The following is a 17,750-nucleotide window of genomic DNA, read 5'->3' on the forward strand; positions in this document are numbered from 1 at the left end:
TCCCAAATCAAATCTAGTCTCAATTAAGTCAAGTCTTACATCCAAGTTGTAAATCCTCTTTTTTGTTTTATTTTTTTCCAGGTGTTGCTTTTAGATTTGTTAACCTGATGTGTGAACCTGAAATCAAAAGTGAAGAAGATGATTGATTAGTTACTGTACAGAAAATGTATTGAAAAATAATCAGATTACAACTGGTATACTCATAGAATTTGATTATCGTATTAGTAGAAGTTTACAGTCATACTGATATTAACAATTAATAAATTACCTGACAGATCTTTCTGCTTCCATTTTCCTGCTTTTGTCATTTATCTTTGTTAAAGAATATGTAAAAATAGCTGTTAGACTTTAGGTCAAACATAACGAGACGCTCAAGGATACAGCTTCAGGCTCTGGGAAGTTGCTCAGAGCAAGTATATTTTGTAACATTTCATAAACTAAATGGTTCGCAATTGATCAAAAAGCTGTCTAATTATAATTGGTATGACTTGCAGACGTTGTGTGAGGAGAATTTTGTCTGCTGTAATGCACATGAGCTGAGCACAAGTATTACCTTTATGGATTAAATACTGGCCACATCATTTACTCTTTCTAAAGATACAGCTAATAAAAAAATAAATAAATCTGTCAAAAAGTTAGGCAACTTTTATTTTGGCAGGAAAACATATGATACAGGTCTGTCGCTGTCCAGTGTGACATTGTGTAGCAGCTAATAAACCGAACGAACGCTGCTTGCAGCTTTGGCAGCAACATACACGAACTGAGCACAAAAATATTGTCGTGTTTTTAGGTCAACTTTGGTTCATTAATTCATTTGCCGCTACCGTGTGAAACGCTGGAGAAAACTACGAGGTGTTTTTATCACACAGTTACTTGCAAACCTAATAGAAACCGCGCATTTGTAGTGCTTTGTTCTGTGTATGTTATAATGAGACATCTCACCTTGTGTTGACAAGAAAAGCTGGAACAATGAGCCATATGCTTACATTTGGCAGCGTTGTTGTGTAATAGCTTCTTCTTCTCTTTTTTTTATAGACACATCCTCCAGTGCAAGGTGTCCACATGCCAGCACATACTGTAAGCCAGCAGACAACAAAACAGCCGCATTGTAAGGAGTGTTGGGCTGCAGTGGCACTGTCACCACAGTGTCCAAAAATATTTTGAAGAATCTTGCCACGGCAATTTAAACTCAATAGTTTTATTCATTATTCACGAGCAAACAGCACCGTTTTGGTTGAGATGACGTCGCTAATGCAAAATTCTGCATAGCTTCTTTCCAGGATGTTGATGTGTTGTGAAGGCGATCCTGCATTCACCTGGATAATGTTCAGAATTTGAAGGAGGAGATCTTTTCTGTGAGTGTAGCCGTCCCTGGACACAGTTTCAGCATCATTATGAGCGAAGGCAACAGAAATGAGTCAACTTTGACTCACTTTCCCATGAATAGATTACAGTCAGACAAGTGAGGAGATTTACAGCAACCAACCTTTATTTATTTACTTCGTGATGTATTAATATAGTTTAATAAAATATCTTTAAATGGAGAAAAAACTCTTATAGTTTGCGTCTTCATGAATTCTGAAGTCAGTGCAGGTTGTGCAGTTTAACAGAACTTACTCTAACTATGGCAAGTTACTGTGTATTGATGACTGTAGACAGTTGTTGGGGCTTTGTTTGTTTTGTTGTGGGTTAAGTTATGAATTTTTTTTTTTTTTTTTAAGTTATTTTTTGGCCTTTTTGCCTTTATTGTATCGGACAGTGAAGAGAGAGACAGGAAAGTGGGGGAGAAGAACTGGGGAAGGACTTGTAGCAAAGGGCCATGAGCGGGATTGGAACCCATGGCCACTGCATCAGGGACCACAGCCCCTGTACATGGGACACCAGCTCAACCAGTTGAACTATAGTGGCGGCCCCATCAATTCTGTTTTGTAAAATTCTGATTTAGATTCAAATATTTGAATATTTCTCATGTCTGAGAACAATTATTTTTTACATACTGAACGCAGAAAACGTACATTGAAACCCAAAGGATTGTTTTTAAATCCAGATGTTCACCATGTGTGAGAACTTATGATTCTTACATCTGTAGCACAAGTCGCACACAGTACGGCATCAGAGTGTTACATAACAGAAGGATCCAAAGTATTTCATTTTCATTTTAAAAAAGGCCAACGGAGGTTTTTGACTTCACTATTTTGATACATTTACGAACCTCAAGGATTACTGAAGAGTGCTGCTGCTCAGCTCCGGCAAGAACCAGAAGTGTTGAATAACATTGTCCCGAGGTCATGAGGCTCATAATGTGAACATCCCACCTGCATTTCAAACCGCATGAGCATTTTCAGGTGATGAATTCTGGTTTTATTTACATTAACGGCAGCTGGAGGCGTCACCCCTGTGAGGAACCTTGCAGTGGGTGTGCCGTTAAAACACCTCCTCCAATCATGTGAATCATCTCAATTAGTTTCTTTTCCCTTGTGCGGCGTGCTGCTCTTTCTGTTCTATTCTTCTTATTATATTACTTTATTATGGATGGTGAAATTCATTGTGTTACTCGTACCTAGCAGCTGTTGGAACCAGCAGGGGTTTCTGTATTCTTTTTCCATCTGTTGTTGGTGCAATGAGGGGATTCCAGGACATCATTTCATTTAAATTAGGATTAAAAATGTAACGTCTCTCTTTGTAAACTCATTTTCATAACATTTGGGAGATTCCCTCGGCCTCGGATGCTGCACTTTGTTCCAGGATTCCAGCTGCTTTGTTTGATCACACTTCACAGATGTTTACCGAGACGTATGTTTGAATCTGACTAAAATCATCAGGGACGCTGAATCCGGTGCGTTGATGTCGGCGTCTTCTGGGAAACGTAAATAGATTTTATTCAATACTTCTCATCAATAATTCATGTCCATCTTGTCTGTCAATTGTTTTCCCGAAACTTACTCATTTTTCTAAGATAAACTCCCCTCCAAGCTCCCCCTTTGGATTTTGCACCTCCGTGACGCTGATCATTTGGGACTGGAGTCCTGGAGGAGCTGTTGTCAGTAACCCACACTGTTACACTGCACCTGGCCCATATCTGTCACTTCCAGTCTCTTATGAAGTCTTTACCTGCTCTTAAGGAGGAATAATAACTCCGTACACCATCACATAAAATCTGTCGACCTGATAAATGTTGCTGAGCCACGTAAACTCAGACTGTCGTTGAAGTAAATGCATCCTCAGTACATGAAAATATTCTAATTTTAGATTTAGCTTTATGCACTGGGTAGCATTTGTTTTTCCTGTTTTTACTCCATTTGTTTTCTCCATTATTAATAACACTGTAAGATCTCACCTTTAATATGCAGTCAGTCAGCTAAAGTCATATTTTATGTAGCAGAAAGATCCCAGGCTTCCTCACTGGGACGTGAACCGGGGATCTTCTAGCTGCGAAGTAACGGTGTTAACCGCCTCCATTAAACATATTAATACAAATTATTATTTCCGTGCCAGAACTCATGGATAAGTCTCGTGCCTGTTGTCATTTCGACCAGCTACACATATATTAACCCTATTCAGGACTTTCATGTTGCCATATGTAGAAGGTCTTCCAGGGTCCCAAGAAAGAATACGTGCAAAATATTTGTTGGTATTCATGATGGACTTTTATGTGATGTTAAATACATTTTCTGATAAGTTGATGTGTTTTTGGTTCCAAATGCATGTGCTCTTTTTATATTTTAAAAAAATCTTAAAAGACAGTAACTGTCACCTAAACTAAATGGCCTGGGGTCCAAAAGACCTGAAGTCCTGATTAGGGTTAAAGATATATTCCGCAGAAAATACATCTGTGGGAGGAAGCTGGAGAACCCAGAGAGAACCCACGCTGCACGGAGAGAACATGCAAACTCCACATAGAGAGATCCCAGGCCTCCTAAGCGGGACGCGATCTGGGAATCTTCTGGCTGCGAGGCGACGGTGCAAACCACTGAGCCACCATGCAGCACTGTAACAGCTTCAGATCATCTTTTAGCGCAATGAGTGTTGTGCTTTTTAAGAAAACCAAAAAACTTCTCTTGACTACTCTATTTGCAACAGTTCTCCTCCTAATTATGACGAGGGTAAATGTTCTCATTTAAGGGCATTATGAGCAAGCCTTGTCAGAGGGTCTAGGAACGTGTTAACAGGCGGATGCTCATCAGACTGTAAAAAGTTTCATTTATACACTGGAGTTAAAGTACACGTGTCACAAAAGTGTTTAAAAAAAAAACCAAGTGAACTGAAAACACCTCAGTTTCACTTCACATGGCCACAGCCACACAGACATCCTTCAGCTTCTAGTCTTTAGTCTCTGCTGACGACAGTTCCTCTAACCTGGTTTAACCTGTGACACCAGCGCTGACACCTGCAAGAGCATGAAGACAGAAAGTGGTCTCTTGTCACACCATTTTTCACTCCTGAAGGACAGCAGGAATGGTGTGAGAAAAAAAAAGAAGAAACGAAAGCTGTTTTTACACCAAACTCACATTTAATTAAAAAAAAGAAAAAATAATTGATTTTTAACAATATTTGTCCTTATAGAAAAGGTTAGTGTAACCAAACATAATTCTTGAGAAAAACTCTAGTGAAACAGTGTTTGCAAAGCTGCAGATTTAAGAGCTCTAACCCAGTTAGAACGATATGACAAATGGGGTTGTCTCAGCCACTTTCATAGACATTATGTTGGGCTCAGTTGGGGGGAAACAAATGGCATCTCGATTTTGTGCGAGATTAAATGATTAACATTACACGTCATCTCATAAACAACAGTTAATTTTGTAACATTAGCCAAAATGAGCATGGCAGTTTGTCTTAATCCAGGAAGAATCCACCACAACATACCAGCTGTTTTGGATAAAAGCACTTTTTTCTTTGGATTTTGAGAATATGAATACTTCCACCACTTCACATGGAGTTAAAATAGACATAAATAAAAGTCGTTCTAATGAATTTTGAGAAATGTCACGCGCCAAAAATAAACACGATCAAATATAAAACAGCATATCTGTTGGGACAACGTGTAACACAGGGATCTCCACAATCCAATATTCATCATCAGTGCTCTCCGACTGACTGTCAACAATCATTTCTATTCGGGTGAATGTTGAGTAATTGCTATTCTTGGTCAATTTCATTCAAACTGGGTCAGTTTGCTTCCCTGCTGTTTTCCTTATAATAAATAAACTGGACTGGAGCCTGCTTTTGTCCAACTAACCAGCAATGTAGGCTACAGACTGCTTTTATTCCCTTGGTGTTGTGATGGATCATTACAGTTCTCTGGAGACTCAGCCTCAGTGTTTGGAATGATCCATTTTTCTGACAACATTTCGTTAGATTTATCTGCCGCTGTAGATTATCCCTGCTCATGGAGATGTGAAGATGTGCTGCAGAGTGAATCATCACCAGTTTCCTGACATGTTAAAGGCCATTTCTGCTACACTAATTATGTATCACATCTGGATTTATTTACATGCTCACACATTTATTCTTATCTTCCCTCTCCTCATTCAGCCACTTCTTTTGATTACAAAAAGGATTGGCTAGCTGTGGATGTATTATCATAGGTATAGCTGGTTTTAAGTTAGATTTGTTTTTGTTTTTTTTAATCTGAAAACGTGGCTCAATGTTGTCAGACATGAACAGAAACGTTAATTATAAAACAGACTAAAAAGGCAAATTACAGAGGTTTGAAAAATACATGAATATGCAAAGACAAATAATGGCACAGTACTTACAGCACTGTTACTGAAACAAAGAAAATCCTGACTGGCATTTAAATGGTTTCCCACAGCGTTGGAAAAGTCAGAAGCATGTTCTCATAAAGGGTGACGGAACATAATTCACGATCTGCACAATACAGTCTTAGACAAGGATCTGCTTCATCTCCCTCCTTTAAAGGATTTCAATATCCCATGCATGATTCAGGAAGCCATTATTTCACTTTAACGATGCCTCAAAACCCTCAAACGCCGCAGCAGGAAGTAGTTTGACGCAGCCGAGCTATTCTGAAACTGCAAGGCGGTTTGAAGTTGCACTTATAGAATGACCAAAACATTGTCGAGCATCCAGAAAGGAGCCCCGTCAGAACTCTTTTCTGTGCGCTGGTGCTGCATTTGCATTAGACGCCTGTGTCATCTTTTTGCTTTGAGACGGTCCGAATGATTGTTAGTGCAGGACCTAATGCATCTGACCTCCTTTCGCTAATGGAAACTGGCCTTTCAGATTTACTCAAGGCTGAAATCACTTGTTTTCTCTATCCAGTGCATCTACCCCAAAACAGAGGCTGCTGGCTGGCTAAAACAGCACACATAGCTTGCAGGGATTTTTCCCAAGTGCGTGACCTAAGCCATTTCATAGAGTGAACTTGTGTGTTATGAATACAGATAGGAAGCCCTGGTTAATGGCTGTTGCCGTCTCGGGAGCAGACTTGCGAGTACACACTTTGACACAAGTTGTGCATACACTTTTCTTTGATACACACTCGTGCAAAACCCCAATCTTGATTCCGTATGTCCTTGGCCTGTCATGTTCCATTTTTCTTTCCTCTTCTCAGATCATTAAGAGGGGAATTGATGATGCCTGTTCATTATACGGGGGCTAAATGGAACCACAATGAAAATCTGCCACTCACTGTCACTCCTGATTGCATTATTCCATTACTGCCCATCTGCAGAAGGCTCTCAAGTCCGGCCGTCGAATGCAGCCATTGGTGCTTTCCACTTCCTATATCCTGCTTCCTGTTTCTCACCATGAATCTTTAACTAACCAATTAGTAACCTCTTATTTGTTGTTGCTCCAATTTGTCATGCCCTGCACCATTGGGAGATATAGTTTTAAAAACAGACATTAAATATACATGACCATGTGGATATGGAGAGCTTGGATATATTATTTAGGGGAAAGCAGGATATTACAGTACAAATGCTTTTTCCTTTTGCCTTCTCTCATTAAAGAAGAAGGAAAAAACTGTCAATGAAATAAGTTTAAATTGACAAAAGTAATAATAAATAAAAAAACATATGAAAATCATGGTATTGCTTTTGAATTGTGGTTCAACAGAAAAATATATAAAAAAAAAAAAACAAAAACAAGCAAACCAGCATGATGGGACCCATAAACTAATATTTTGTCGAACAATCACTGCAATCAAGTGTTTTCTGTAACTCTCAGTCAGACTTCTACACCTGTTGACAGGTATTCTGATTTTGGCCACTGCTCATCAGCAAAGTGCTCTAATTTGTCCGGGACATTTTATTTATTTATTTTTAAAATTATTATTTTCCACCACAATTCAAAAGCATGTCTTATTTTACTAAATTATAATTTAGACAATTTTTGTTTATTATTACTTTTTTCAGTTTCTAGTTATTTGAGTGACTATTGTGAATTTTGCCTTTTCTTTAACGGAAGGGTATGAATACATTTGAGGACGACTGTACACGTTGAAACTAAAAATTCGAGTCCTGTCATTATGTGTTTTAAAAGGGCCTATGATAGTCATTGAACATTTTGGAAAATATACCTATTTACTCTTTTAACAAGAGTGACACCACCACTGTCTTATCTAGCTTCTAAAAGTTTAGTAATACAGCCAGGACATGGTTAGCTTAGCTTGCCTTAAAGATGGGAAACATAGGAAAATAGCTAGCCTGGCTCAGTCCAAAGCTTTAAAAAAACATGCAGCTACCAGCGCCTCTAATGCTCACTAATTACCACATGTCTCGTGTGTGAAATTTGTGCAAAAACTGAGGGGAAAAAGAAGATGAACACTGTAAAACTCATTTGTTTTCGCATCAGTTTTTGTGCGCATTAAACTAATAACCTTCAGTTTCCAGTCTTTATGCTAAGATAAGCTAACTGTCTCTTATTGTAGCCTCATATAAACCATTCAAACATTGGTGGTAACTGTGAATACTGGTAAATGTATGTAGAAATTCCAAATGTGTTCTCCTTTTGGACCAGGGGTTCTCAACCTTTTTGCTGCCAATGCAACTTCTGTGTCCAATGAAAGATTCCAGGCCCTCCCTACATCTGACAAAGACTTTCCCTCTTGTGGGTTTTGCAACAATGATGCTGCATCAGAGTTAGTTATTCTAAGCAGTTCACTACTTTAATTTGTATTCACATCGGGAAATAAATACCAAGGTCCAGGGACCTCAATGAGGCCATGCTACTGCCCACACTACATTTTGATCAATGTGTTTATTTATTATCATTGGGCAGGGCAGTTCGTTTTTGCAGTTGAAGCACTACACATTGACTATTTGTTTAATTAGATAGTTTCTCTCATTTTTTTTGTCATTTTTATGTATTTTTCTTAATAACATTGTCAGCCTGGCAGCTCTCTGTGGCCCCCAAGTGGACCGTGGCCCCCCTGTTGAGAACCACTGCTTTAGACTGATACAGAAATGCTCAGTGAAAGAGCCCACATTATGCACAGTAACTGGTTTATAATTTGTTATAATATGTTTACATGCTTTAATGATCAGAAAAGCACATTGTTGTTCTCACACTGTCTACTGCTGCAACATCTCTCTCCATTTTAGCCTCTTTAAGTTCCCCCTCCCCTAAAGCCCAGTCTGCTCTGGTTGCTCAGTCGGTGTGACAAAAGTGTTGGTTGCGTACATAGACTGTATAAAAGATGGACGTAGCTACCGTGACGTCACCCGTTGGTTTCTGCACGGAGAAAATGAAGCCAAGGTTTTGCTACTTCCTGGTTGACATCTTAGATTTTTGGAGCCAGTGACTTAAAAATCGTCGGAGGGGCGCGGAGCCACAAGAGCAGCGATTGGTCAGACGGATTGAGAGGCCGGCCCTCTCTGCCCGCCCACATTTACCGCCTTCTGCTCGCTTCGTCTGCATCGTCGCTGCCGACTGTCAATCAAGCCAGCCAAGCCCCTTGCCCCGCAAAATTTTGACGATTTTTCAAAAATTCTGTTTTTTTTTTTTTTCCAGATTGGCCACCTGATCTCTGGAATAGACCCTGAAAACTAATAAGAAAAAAAATCCTGAGCTGTAGGAATGCGGTATTTCGTGATCTGTGATCACTTCTCCAATTCAAGTCTGTGGGAGCCAGGGCTTTTTGGAGCCAGCAGATGTAGGTTTTTGACACTTCCTGGTTGGCTTCATTTTTCAGGGCCGGTCCATCTTTTATACAGTCTATGGTTGCGTATCGTAACCCCAGATCTGCTTATGTAGGCTGAGAGACGTGGAACCAATGAGAAGATAATGGAGAACTGTGAAGAAACTGCTCAGTCCTTGTTTGACAGCGTGTCAAGCTTACTGCTATTCTTGCGTATGTTACATGATGATGTGGAGAAGTAATGGAAGAGAAGGCTGGACTTCAAACGAAGCATTTCAAGCAGTGAGGAACAGTGTTCTCTGTTGGGAATACTAACTCCATTTGGCATGGACTTTGGGCTTTGTAACTTAGCAGACCCTTTACATGCATATAAAAGCTATTATATAAAACACACTAAGAGAACAAGAAAAACCCCAAAAAGCAAAATGTCTTTAACATGATTTATTGTAATGCACTGCACACGCCATCAGTCATGATACGGGCAACTGGCGGAGCAGGCCAGCAGCCAAACTGAGAAAGATGGTGAGTGCCAGTGGGGATACAGCATTTATCACCAGCCAAGTGCGCCACAAAATGTGTGTTTTTAATCGCCGTTTGTCTTCAAAATCTGCTTTTCTGGACTATTCTCACGCCATTGATTCGATGCCAGACGCGCTACGACGTATGAAAAGTTTGCGATGAAGTTTTGCGAGAGGTCTAAGTGTCACATATTGCTTTAATAATGGAAAAGGGAAAAGAGAAATTATTACAGCAGGGAACTTGGCCAGAACTGAAGAATTATTTGGAGGTAGAAATATTTGGCGGCTGGTTGGCATTTAACTTTAGTCACAGTGCTACAACATAATTTGGCAGAAAGCATCTAATCCCACCAAGACTCTTCCAAGTAATTGGTGTCCAAGTAACTCTGTCGGCCATAATGTCATGCATGTGTGACAATACTTCTCATTTTGACATTTTCTTATTCTATATGCTGTATTATTATTTAGTGTCTGGTGGCATTTAGCATCAGCATCCTTTAATGCCATAGCACAGCTTGTCAATAAATACCGGTTTTTCTTTTCCCACATAAAACTTTAGATATTGTAATCGTTGGCACATTGGAAATGTTGACATCTCTGGCACAAAACAGAGAGACAGGTGTGGTTACGCTGTGTGGCGCAAGTTTCAGCCTCATGCTATGTTCTTGGGATGATCACAAGGTCAGGTTGTCCTCTACTAGTCCCACACACTTGAAAACACAGTGCTTGGTCAGAAGGAGCGATTTGAGGACCCAAAACCACACAAGTAAAAGTTTGTTTAAATACAAAGCGTCTCTTACAAGGTTATAGGAAACAGGTCGGCGAGCAAAATAGAGGGAATGTATTGGCATGAAGTTGCGAGTTGACCATCTGGCAGGGTGTAATTGGTAGTATATACTGAGGGACTAATGAGCAGAGCAGAGGGGTGGGGAAGATCAGGTGATGCCGCCGACAGGAGGGGGGAAGGGAAAGGAGGGCGAGTGGGAGTGGCTGGGAGTTAAAGCCGAGGAAGCAGATGACCAGGGGGGTAAGGACGGAACGGAATAAGCAAGCCTGTGACAAAAGGCCTCAAGATTCCATGTGATTTGCAAGGTTTGCAGTAATATGTCAAAGCCCACACATCCTCCTCGTGCCCCCCGGAAGAGCAGAACTGAAGAATCCTGAGTCAGTAGATGAGTGTCCAACTCACGTCTCAATTATTCCCTGTACTGTAGTGCCGAGTCATCGCTTAGACAAGTTTTTACCAACGGCCAAGATTGCTTTTGGGACAGGGATGCAATATGGTCCAGAGCAATCTATCCTTGTGTCAATATGTCAAAACACCATCATTCCTTTTTATAATGTTGCTGATTGTTAGTGCAAAGCCTCTCTGACTGCACTCCATTTGGTTGATAGTACTGGGACTGTTTCCCAGAAGCCTGTTATCACGGATGATGAATAGTAGACTAGGTGGTACCATACTGAATAACATGATCTGTAATACATTGGTTTTATTGGACGTTATGCAGTTTTTTTTTATGCAGGAGCTGCAGCTTAAGGATTGATTTAAGGTCCTCCGCCGCTACATGACAACCGCAGGGGGAGATGCTTGTTTTGTTTGGGTTTTGTTTATGCACAACCTTTGCCTCTGTTTTTAAAATCAATTCTTGTTAGGTAGTAAATTCCAAGAAGTAAAGGTAGATGAAATAAAGAATAAGGATCTGCTCATTACTGGCCTGATGTGGGGATTTCAGAAATTGGTATCGTTATTTTATTTTTTTTAAACTAATTCTCTAAAGATTCAATCAGACGCCTGCACGCTGTCCGACTTTACATTTATTAGCACAATGTTTTGGTTATTAGACCTTCATCAGGCAAACTGAAGCTATCAGCAGACCACATTCCACATACCCGGGGGAGGTATAAAAGACCAAAAAAAATCTTTTCATTGCCATATACAACATGAGATCAGTAACAAATCATCAATATTAAAGAAGAAAATCATAAATATTACAGAAACATATTTACATAGCATGGGTGAAATCCTTGGATAGAAATATTTAAAGTCTGCTGCATTCTAGAAAGGGCTGAGACTTGTAGGTTTTATGTAAATGAAGCAGCAAATAAAATAAATAACCCCATAAACGATCAACAAAAAACACCACACAGTTTTAGTGGACAACAATAAACGTATTTGAGACCCTCCCCTGTCCAGAATGCAGAATATATTATGCAAAAAACAAAAAAAATAAATGTAGTGTACATATAAAAGTGAACAAAATCAACATTTCCCAACATTTTACATGATGGATCTTGACTCTGAATGTGAGTGTGCTTGGTTGTCTGTCTCTGAGTGTAGCCCTGTGATAGACTGGTTACCTGTCCAGGGTGTCCCCTGCCTTCACCCTAAGTTGACTGGGATAGGCTCCAGCCCCCTGTGACCCTCGTGCGGATTAAGCGGTGTATAGATGATGGATGGATGGAAGTTCATTTAGCACAGGCAGTTCTATACTTTGATGTAAACTGTTTTAGTCCTGGTTCTAGTTGTGATGTTGGTCTTTGGTTCTAACAAATCTTCAAGTTCACAAATCTCCAACTCAAAGTGGACTTTATAGATTGATTATATTATCTCATTGGTGTCTGTGGCAACATTCTCTTTGTATTGTCTTATTTCTGGGCTGTTTTCAGTCTAAATACCCGCTTAGACATTTAACAACCACCTCGCTCCTCATTTTTCCAAACTACAAGTTAAACAAGCCACCGCAGAGAAGACCTCAACGATCCTGCTGGGAATATAAATAAACTGCTTCTATTTAAAAATGCCTGTCTTTCCTACTTTCAGCCTCATCACTTCAGCATAGTGGACCTTTAAAACTTCTACCTTATTAAGGGCATTTATCCAACAGTGAGCAAGAGTAATTGCTCTTCAATTATAAATTGTGTTTTTTAATCATGGAAGGCAGTCCAATCCGCTAATTGCTTTATCCCTGAAGGCATCCACTCACACTGAAGTGATGAGACTGCTGATGAAGCACACGTTATATGTACGTGGGAACAAATGACGCATAAATACAGTGTTTGCTTTTCATGCTTCGCCCACTTCCGTCCTTCTCGGTTTCATCCACAGATCTCACCTTCACGTGGATCTTCAACGCGTACCCGTCGTTTGTCATCCAGGACACGCGGCGATTTGTGTCCCAGAAGACGGGCAACCTCTACATCGCCAAAGTGGAACCCTCCGATGTGGGCAACTACACTTGCGTCGTCACCAACACGGTCACCAAAAGCAGCGTTCAGGGACCACCGACGCCTCTGGTCCTGCGGGTTGATGGTACGAAGGAACCCCGCTTGTTAAAATATGCATATAGTACAAAATACGAGAAGCTGTTTTTAAATCAAAACCAACATTTAAAACAAAGCAACTTCCAACTTACATTTTTCACTGGCGGCCGTCGATTTCGCTAACTGCTGCCAGCAATTTTAATCATCTGTACCTCATTTAGGTCTGTAACTTGGCTGACAAAACTAAAAAAACTTTTGGCAGTTGTCTGGTTAGCTTGTTCACTGTGCTTTAATGGAACATAATTCAACTTTAAATCACAATCCCAACAGTGGTCAGACTATTTACAATTAGATATTCTCCACTAAAGACTGGCACACAGTCCAAAAACCTTGCAAAAGCTCAAAGAGAGTTCTAATTCCTTTGAGCTTTACATTACTGTATGTAAATGCACCATTTGTGATCTACACTACGTTGTGATTTAGTTTCATTGTGGCCTTTTTCAGCTGAAAGAATGTCGTTGTGGTTTCTTTTTGAAACTCCAGGTGTGATGGGCGAGTACGAGCCAAAGATTGAAGTGCAGTTCCCCGAAGTCGTCCCTGTCGCTAAGAGCTCAACTGTCAAACTGGAGTGTTTTGCACTCGGAAAGTACGTCCCACTGTGCATTATTATACCAAAATCACAACTGCATTAGCTATTTACTTTACCAGTGTAAGCTGCATGGTAATGTGCCGGCACCCCGTGAAGCGATTTTCACATTTTCCGATAGTAATGACTTCCTTCTTGTGCTGCTCACACAGAATATACAGAGGCTCACCAGTTAGTGATTCAGAATAATTAAACATTTACATCCTTTATCAGTGTTTTTCATTATTCACTTGCATCACACACGTTTCCTCAGGCTAAGCTAAATCCCCAGATAAAGCGGTCTTCGGGCTTATGTTTCAGTTTGTGCTCGTGCTGTGTGTTGTGTTTTTTCGTGCCTTCAGCCCAGTGCCAACCATCAGCTGGAGGAGAGTGGATGGAGCCTCGTTCGGCAGGAAGGTGGACATAAATAAAGCCAGCGGCGTTTTGGAGATCCCTTATTTCCAGCAGGAGGATGCAGGGATATATGAATGTGTGGCTGAGAACAGCAGAGGAAGAAACTCGGTTAAAGGAAAGCTGTCTTTCTATGGTGAGTAGGAGGATGGTTTTTCCTGACTTTGATCTAAACCTTGCCTCACTTCTTGTCTCTTGTCTTGGGTATAAAAAAGAAAAGAAAAAAGAAGTCTTATGCTTTCAACCTGTCAGTCTTCTTCCTATCACATTTATACATTTATAGACTTTTACCAAATCTTCCATCCATGGATTCATAACCTTCTTTAAACCCCTTCAAAGGCTCCTTGCACTGGCTGAGTAAAAGTGTAACTTTGTTGTGACTCCCACAAAAAAGTTTTATTTGTTGTCATGCAATCTGTAGCTTTTATTAGAGTCCATATATAACTGCATCACATTGTGGGAATGTGGTAGTAAATTAACCTATTACCAGTAGTTCATTCCTGACAAGCTCTTTATTGTGCCAGAGGCTAAGACGGGGCCGCGGCGAGCACAGATTTACACCACCTTTCAAGGAGAGGTGATTTTTCCCTCACCAACACTGGACTTATGGCCCATATTCTGAGAAAGCTTTTAATGGCCCTTGATGAAGGATTTTTTATGGTTTCGCTCTCCATTATTTCGCAGTTTATGCATTGATGATGTCTGCCCACAAGGCCCTATAGGGATGTGCTTGACTGAAATCATCAAATCCAGATTTTTCTTTTCTGAAGGAGGATGCCTTTGAAATGATAATACAGGTTTTTTTTCCTGCAACACCTTTGGGTAAGATGAAATGCTCACAGTAGCTGTAGGTAGACTGAGGATTAAACGCGCTCTGCTTCAAGCAGTGTGCCACCGTACGAGTGGGCGTCGGCAGGCGTAGAAGTGCTTCGAACAAGGTGAAACGGTGTGATGATGTTGTGGTCATTTTTGTAAACAAGGTCATAATTTTTCTGCAATTTGCACCCGTCGCTGCGTCGAGTCACATGGCCCGTGTGGAAGCCGTGTTTCTCCTTGTAAGATTTAGGTCCTGTCTCATCTCAAAGCCAGCGCAGACTGACCGGCCGCCAGGTGATAAAAATCTGTAATCTCATTTTAAACCCCATAGACAGAAGCTTGTGGGACATCCATCAACTCCACAGAAGAATAGAGGGAATCAATATGGGGATGTGGTGTTTGCGACAACCAAACAGTACGAGCGCAGCAACAATAAGGGGGTGGCCTCGCTTTCGATTTCACACTTAATTGTCCTTCCGCAGTTCCACTGGATTTAAGAAATGAGATCATGGTCGGGCAGTTTACTGCATTTGAATGGGCTCAGACGCGATCAGATTGACTTTGTGCTGAAGCCGCTCGCGCGACATCCTTCCTTCTATTATGTTATCTCTGACAGTCTCATTTGTAATGTCGTTAACAGGGTGTCATACAGTAATTGTTTCTCAGCAGTGAATGCATTTTTAATACGGAACGTATTCATTACACCAAATGTATTCCCTTTCATGAAAGGAACATTAAGAGAGCTTGTTTTGTTTTTTTCTTATAGCAAAATATTATCTCAAGTCTGTTATATGTGGCTGCTGGAGACAGTTTTTCTGTAAAGCTTTTGTAACTTTAGTCGAATGGGTCAGAAGTTGCTCTTGGAAAGTAGAATGCAGTTTAGGAAAGACGTGCAGCGCTGCTAGGGAAGTTAGGAGGAGAAAATATTAGCAAGAAGCAATTTAATAAGAAAAAAAAGAAAGAAAACACTGTTGTAAATATGATTTCTTTCGTTTAATAGTCTCATAATTTCACCTTTTAGACTGAAAGGTTTCATGCAAATGACTTTTATGACTTTAAATAAGAAAACAAACACTTTGCTGTGTAAATTTATTCCAATGCGATAAGGAGAGAGAGGAAATCTGTCCTGCATGAAGCTTATTTATAACGTTAACCTGAATACAAAACTCTTTTCCTATTGGCTCATTGTAAATACGACTGTAATTTTAAATCTACAGAATTGTTCTTGATCATTTTATAAACTTTAAGTCAGAGTAAGTGTCCTTTCCTGACTGTAACTTCATACCTCATGGAGTAAGCAGCTGACTAGCAGTTTTACATGCAAATAAATGATGGCGCTTGTAATTGACTTTACTTTCACACTGGGACACTGTTTCTAAATACCAACTTCTCCTACAGCATTTAACATGCTCCCAAATGAAAACTTTGATCCCATTCTGAGCGTCGTAGAACACAGTATTTAAACAGACTCTCCTGTAACCACGGTATGATCTGGTGAAACAATATTTTTACATGGAAATTATAAAGATAGAAACTATTTTAGCGACGAAGCCCTCAGTTTAAGTTAAGCATTCACTCTGCTAAAAAGTCCTCGACACTGAGTGGATGTTAAAAATGAGCTATTATAAGTAACGCAGCTCGAGACTGACTCAACTACCTTTTCTTGAGCTTCCTCTTGACCCTGGCGAGGCGTCATGTATTTATGCGGATGCTTCACCAGGTCCGTAAATCTTCTTCCACTGTCGCCAGAGATAAGGGGCTAGTCATTTATGTGACAATAAGACCACCGTCATAAATATAGAGGAATTTTATCAATGGATTTCTGAGGCCTCGAGTGACAACAAGCGCGTATAACTTTTGCTATTAACTGCTCGCTAAGGAAGAATTACAACCCTTTGATTGTTAGTGTGACAAGAAATATAACATGATCAGTTAACTTGATGCTTGTAGAAAATCTGCATCAGAAAAGCAAATTGTGGCAAAGCTAGATGCTTATTATTTAGCTTTAAACTGTACAGTAAACACTCTCAACTATTTGCTATTGATTTTCCTTTGCAGCAACCCTATACAGTTGTTTTTATTTATATATTTTTTCACGCAGAGGTCAGTTTCAGGTTAATTGGGAGTGGATTTATGATTTGTGCCCTTTGGATGCCTCTTTAATGAACTAATTGCCGGCTTGGTTGGTTCATTGATTTATACGGAAACTGCTGCTTACTGGCAATACTGAAGCATTTGTGTAGTGTTGAAGTGTTCATTTACAGTATGTGACCCCCACAGCTGCGCCTCACTTGACTGAGAAGCCTCAAGATGTTCAGAAGACTATCGATGACACTCTGGTGTGGGAATGCAAAGCCAGCGCAAAGCCCAAACCCTCGTACCGCTGGCTGAAGAACGGAGAGCCGCTGGACCCCATGGAGGTACGGGATTCAACTTTTTTTTTTAAATTTTTTATTGCATGTAATGAACAAACAAAGACATGAACACATTTCCCACAATTCCCTCTACAACTGCAGCACCTCAAAGAGCAACAAAGATGTAAGAAAAACACTGAAAGTTAAAAAAAGAATCAAAGAAAAAAAAAAGCTGAAATGCAATCAGTCTGAAACAGGGAATCAGTCAAGAGGGTTCACCACCTTTTCAGATTGTATTGTCAAATCATGAATATTGTTTGGAACTGAATAATTAGAATAATCAAATATTGATTGTATTTCCAAACCAAACAACTGGGTTAAATTATAGTTGTGTAAATTGCATGCTGATAAAATTCCGCCTCGAGGCTTTTGTTCTGCTCCACTGCAATACTTGGTTTCACAAGCACAACCTCTACGTCGCATGGTTGTAGAAATTCCAAACATCCACACAATCCCTACTTCCTGTCTAGGGACTACCATGTAGTGAACTATGTAGGGAGCTCCTCGGCCGAATTAACACTTTCGGACACTATTTGAGTCTCGATGCCATTAATTACATCACAGCTGTCGCTCAAGTAAAACGTAGATCGATGCCAGCTGTG

At 40.2% G+C, this 17,750-nt stretch overlaps 1 protein-coding gene across 1 annotated transcript in view; it reads left to right on the plus strand.

The window, feature by feature from the left end:
• The window catches only part of cntn3a.1 (contactin 3a, tandem duplicate 1), a 78,044-nt gene that overhangs the window by 25,266 nt on the left and 35,028 nt on the right, over positions 1-17,750 (plus strand). Inside the window, exons 5-8 of the mRNA XM_008290976.1 lie at positions 12,728-12,931; positions 13,426-13,528; positions 13,870-14,054; positions 17,015-17,154. Coding sequence (XP_008289198.1) covers positions 12,728-12,931; positions 13,426-13,528; positions 13,870-14,054; positions 17,015-17,154 — 632 coding nt within the window. The remainder of the gene's footprint in view (positions 1-12,727; positions 12,932-13,425; positions 13,529-13,869; positions 14,055-17,014; positions 17,155-17,750) is intronic.

This window comes from Stegastes partitus, unplaced genomic scaffold (genome assembly GCF_000690725.1).
Source record: "Stegastes partitus isolate 25-593 unplaced genomic scaffold, Stegastes_partitus-1.0.2 Scaffold706, whole genome shotgun sequence".
NCBI classification, from domain to species: domain Eukaryota; kingdom Metazoa; phylum Chordata; class Actinopteri; family Pomacentridae; genus Stegastes; species Stegastes partitus.